The 5,190-nt window shown below is 48.7% G+C and overlaps 1 protein-coding gene across 1 annotated transcript; it reads left to right on the top strand.

The window, feature by feature from the left end:
• Window positions 1-381: 381 nt before the first annotated feature.
• On the top strand, window positions 382-786 carry LOC138467220 (protein LDOC1-like). Its single transcript, XM_069607260.1, has one exon. It carries the CDS (start codon window positions 382-384, stop codon window positions 784-786), a length of 405 nt encoding a protein of 134 aa, XP_069463361.1.
• The last annotated feature ends 4,404 nt before the right edge of the window (window positions 787-5,190 follow it).

Raw genomic sequence — 5,190 nt, 5'->3', positions numbered from 1 at the left:
CTACAGTGCACTCTATTTGCTGCATACTGCATCAAGACCTACCTGTGGCTGGAGTTCAGCGTCCACAAGAAGAGATCTTTGGAATTCTAAGCAACGGCTGACGTGTTCGGGGTTTTTTGCCTGTTCGGCTTTTTCCCCGTTGGCTATCACGGATCCGGGGCCACTGGGTTTCCGGAATCTTCGGCGACCGCGGTGGCGTCGTTCCGTGGTAGGCCGTATCTTCTAAAAAAAAGGTCACCCGTCAAGGAGTGGAGCAGGAAGACGAACAAGGACATACCCTCAGGTGAGGAGGAGGGGGAGGAGTCCCTAACAGGGAGTGATCTGGACATTGCAGACAAGCCTGAAAATTGTGACAGATTGCAACGCCAAATACATTCTGGAATGGCTACCTCTGAACAGGTCCAGGAACTGGTTACAGCAGTACAGTCTCTAAATTTGGAGGTCCGTAATTTGAATCAAGAAGTACAGAATCTCAAGGTACAGAATAATTTACTCCGTCAATTAGTGGCTAATCGGGAAACACCTAGTTTGGATATTCCTACAATGCCTTTGTCAGTTGGTAAATTTGATGGCACACCTAAACTGCTCAAAGAATTCATTGACGCATGTAATGTGCATTCTGCTTTCCGGCCCACAGCGTTTTCTACGGGTCTGAACAAGGTGGGCTATGCAGTTTCCAATCTTACTGGAAACGCATTGTCTTGGGCCAGCCCTCTAGTTACCGCTAATGATCCGGTCTTACGAGACTGGGAAGCTTTCCTCACCAAATTGAGACAGACCTTTTAGAGGCCCGAAATCACATTCATGGCATGCGAGGAACTACTGGAAGTACACCAAGGTCAGATGGACCTTTTGTCCTATATCACAAGGTTTAAACGACTGGCCACTGAATCCACCTGGTCAGAGCAAGCACAATTCACTATATTCCGCAGAGGCCTTAAAGAGGAGCTTAAAGATGAACTGGCCAGGATCCCCCGACCAACCTCTTTTTCAGAGCTGATATCTGTCGTATTACAGATTGAGCACCGACTTAATGAACGTAGACAAGAGAAGAAGCGAGGAAGAGGAACCACTGGGTTTATTGCTCCTTCCCAGCCTTCATCTCCTTCATTGGGAACTCCTTATAGGGAAGAACCAATGCAGATCGGATCCATGAGGACTCCCCTAACTCCTGAAGAACGAAAGAGACGCAGAGAGTTGGGTCTCTGCATGTACTGTGGATCTTCCTCACATTTGCTCCGTAACTGCCCAGAAGTCCCACCAAGGCGCTCGGGAAACGGGCCACCTCGAACCTAGGAGGGACCAAGGTTCGAGGAGTTACTGGAAGTCCCTACGTTTCCTTGTCTGTTACTCCCTCAACTCAGTCAGAGGATACCCGCTTGATGGTGGTTACTCTGCAGTTATCCTGGAGAGATCAATCCGTGGAGACTCTAGCCCTAATTGACTGTGGAGCTGCTGGCAATTTCACGCTATGGGCAGAGAAGATGGGAATCCGCCGAGTCCAGAACCAGGAAGATTTGAAGGTGGAAGGAGTAGACGGCACTCCCCTTTGTTCAGGTCCCATTACTCATTCTACAGAATCGATCCGGGTTACCATCCAGCATCACAAGGAGGATTTATCTTTCAAAATCATCCGAGCAGCACATTTCCATATCATCTTGGGAATAGCATGGCTCCGCCAACACAATCCTACCATAGATTGGTCCAAGAACACACTCAGCTTTCTTTCCTCTTATTGTCAACATTCCTGTTTACAAGCCTCCAGTTATCAGCCAGCAATTCTTCAGGCTGTGGAAACAAAGGAAACGCAACCCCGGGCGATACATTTGATACCTTCCCAACTTCAGATGTACCATCAAGTCTTCTTGGAGAAGTCAGAACATGATCTTCCCCCGCATCGCCCGGAACATTGCACTATAGATTTAGTACCCAACTCCCTGGTCACTTTCAGCAGAATGTTCTCTTTGTCCGTTAAGGAGAAGGAAGTACTCCGAGGGTATTTGGACGCCAACCTAAAGAATGGCTTGATTCAAACATCAAAATCTCCAGCTGGTACACCTCTGTTTTTCATCGCCAAGAGGGATTCCACAGAACTCCGACCATGCATCGACTACATAGGGCTCAATCAGGTTACCATTCGGGACCGATACCCGATGCCGTTGATTTCTGACATCCTGGAGGCAGTGAGAGGAGCTACGGTTTTTTCTAAGTTAGACCTGAGGAACGCTTATCATCTCCTGCGCATTAGGGCCGGAGATGAATGGAAGACAGCATTCAGGACACCCTTTGGTCTATTTGAGTATAAGGTAATGCCATTTGGTCTTGTCAATGCCCCCGCTATATTCCAAAGATTCATGGATCGCACTTTCTCTGATTTGTTGTTCCGTTCAGTGATCATCTATTTGGATGACATTCTAGTATTTTCAAGGACCCCACAAGAACACTTCTCTCATATTCATGAAGTTTTTCACCGCTTACAAGAGAACCATCTTTTGGTGAAACCTGGTAAATGTGAATTCCTGGTCTCTTCGGTCCAGTATCTAGGTTTCGTTCTCTCCCAAGAGGGCATTAAGATGGACCCCAAGAAGGTCTCCGCCGTTCTGGAGTGGCCGTCTCCTAAAACGGTGAAAGAGGTGCAGAGATTCCTGGGATTTACCAACTTCTATAGGAAATTTATTCAAAACTTTTCAGCCACTGTAGTTCCCATTACCTCACTTTTAAAAAAGGAAAACCAACCTTTCACGTGGTCTACAGAGGCCGAGACGGCATTTCAGTCCCTAAAACAAAGATTCAGTTCAGCTCCCATTCTTATCCAAACCAATCAAAGTAAAAGATTCATTGTGGAAGCAGACGCCTCAGCCAGTGCAGTAGGGGCTGCCCTCCTGCAAGAAGAGGAAGGGGTAGAACATCCCATTGCATATCTCTCGAAGACTCTTAATCTTAGTCAAAAGAACTATTCCGTAATTGAAAGAGAACTTTTGGCCATTAAGCTTGTCTGTGAGGAATGGAGGCATCTCCTTCAAGGAGGAGAAAGACCATTTCTCATCAGAACGGATCACAAAAATCTCAAGACTCTACAAAACATGGAATGTGCCAACTCTCGACAGGCCAGATGGGCCCACTTCTTCGCCCAGTACGACTTTGAGATCACTTATGTACCAGGCAGTCAGAATGTGATCGCAGACGCCCTTTCTCGTTGCTATGTCTCTGAAGATCTCTCTCAATGGCCCAAGGAGAGACTTTTTCCTAACAAGGTGTTTATTGGCTCTACCCCATCTTTTCTCTCTCAAGTCAGGGCGGCTACTACGGGAATTCCCATTCCTGCTCCCCGGTCACCCCACATCCGAGTCGAAATGAAGGAAGGTCTTTGCTTCAGGAACAAGAAATTATTTGTGCCCCGGTCGGACCTACAGCAGAAGGTGTTGTCTTGGTGTCATGATCATTGCACCGCAGGACATCGAGGGGTGAAAAACACTGAAGAACTTGTTCGGAGATCTTTCTTCTGGCCGGGAATGTCCGCCGACATTAAAAGATACGTCCAATCATGTGCCCGATGTTCACGAAGTAAAAACTGTTTTAAAAGACCCATTGGATCCCTTGCCCGGACTTCCGTGGGAGCTGATTTCCACGGACTTCGTGGTGGATCTTCCAATCTCTCGGGGCCACACATGTATTATGGTTACCGTAGATTCATTCACCAAATTGGCCCATTTTTCCCCCTTCCCGAGCTTGCCATCGGCCTCACAGATGGCGGAGGTATTCGTTCGAGATATTTTCCGCTTACATGGCTTGCCTACTAAGATTATCTCGGATCGAGGCAGTCAATTTACCTCTAAATTCTGGACTGCTCTGTGTCGAAAGTTGGGTATTGAACGGGCGTTGTCCTCTGGGTTCCACCCTCAAACCAACGGACAGACTGAGAGGCTGAATGGGACATTAGAACAATATCTCAGATGTTATACCAACCTCATGCAAGACAACTGGTATGATTTGTTACCAACTGCTGAATTTGCGTACAATAACTGCACCCATTCTGCGACGGGGCTCAGCCCGTTTTACAGTACATTTGGTATACATCCGAGGAGTATATTACCGGTATCCACTGCCGCATCTGTTTGCCCTACGATTGATGACCGTTTGCAGCAAATTACTGAGGCACACAAAACGGCCAAGATCGCCTTAGCCCAAGCCCCCGATTGATATAAACGCCAGGCAGACCGGAGGCGTTCCGATAACCCCATCATCAAGGGTGGTTCTCGGGTGTGGTTATCCACCAGATTCCTACCTAGATGGATCCACCCATCCAAATTGTCACCCAGATTCGTGGGGCCTTATACAGTTCTCTCCCAAATAAATCCGGTTGCTTTCCGGTTACGGTTGCCGAGGAGCATGAGGAGGATCCACCCTGTTTTTCATGCATCCCAATTACGTCCGGCCTTGGCTGACATCCCGGCCGCACCTATAGGTGGTCGCTCTACGGTGCAGGGGTCCCAAGAAAAGGAATACGAGATGGCAGGTATTAAAGACTCCCGTTACCGTAGAGGACGATTGGAATTTTTGCTGTCCTGGAAGGACTACCCATCATCGGAGGACTCATGGGAGCCCAGTTCCAATGTACATGCCCCCCATCTGGTGAGGAAGTTTTATCGGGCTCACCCTGGCAAGCCGGGGTTCTCCCGCTTGAGGGGGGGGGCATACTGTCATGCACCCCTTCTTTGTCAAACAATGGAACCGGTGGAGACTGGCCCGCCATTTCTAGTGCCATCACGTTTGATTCGTAATCTCTGGTTGCGGTCTAGTCTTTCTTAAAAGGGCCGCCGCCGGCGTTATCAACATTCAGTTTCCCTTTGATTCTTTGCGTTGCAACTGCTTCGGCTACCCTGTCGTTGCTACGCTCCCACATCATTTCTCTTGGCTCTGCTGAGCCCCCCTTTCCTTCCCTTTCCAGGGCTCTCCTTGCCCTTTGCTTTCCTCCTCGTTCGTTTCCGCTTTGCCTCAGAGTTGCTTCCCTTTTGGTCCTCCGTTTCTCCCCTTTCTCTCTCTCTCCCATAGGTCCTCCGCGGTCTTGGCGATCCTCTCGCTAAGGTGTGCCTTTCGGATTCTCCTCTGTTGCTCCTTCGCCCAATACTACAGTGCACTCAATTTGCTGCATACTGCATCAAGACCTACCTGTGGCTGGAGTTCAGCGTC

The sequence above is a fragment of the Ambystoma mexicanum genome, chromosome 4q (assembly GCF_040938575.1).
Source record: "Ambystoma mexicanum isolate Mex_15411 chromosome 4q, UKY_AmexF1_1, whole genome shotgun sequence".
NCBI classification, from domain to species: Eukaryota; Metazoa; Chordata; class Amphibia; order Caudata; family Ambystomatidae; genus Ambystoma; species Ambystoma mexicanum.
This window is presented reverse-complemented; position numbering and strand designations above follow the sequence as displayed.

Coding starts and splice junctions, on each gene's coding strand:
- LOC138467220 (XM_069607260.1), top strand. CDS start 382: ATGGCTACCTCTGAACAGGTCCAGGAACTGGTTACAGCAGTACAGTCT.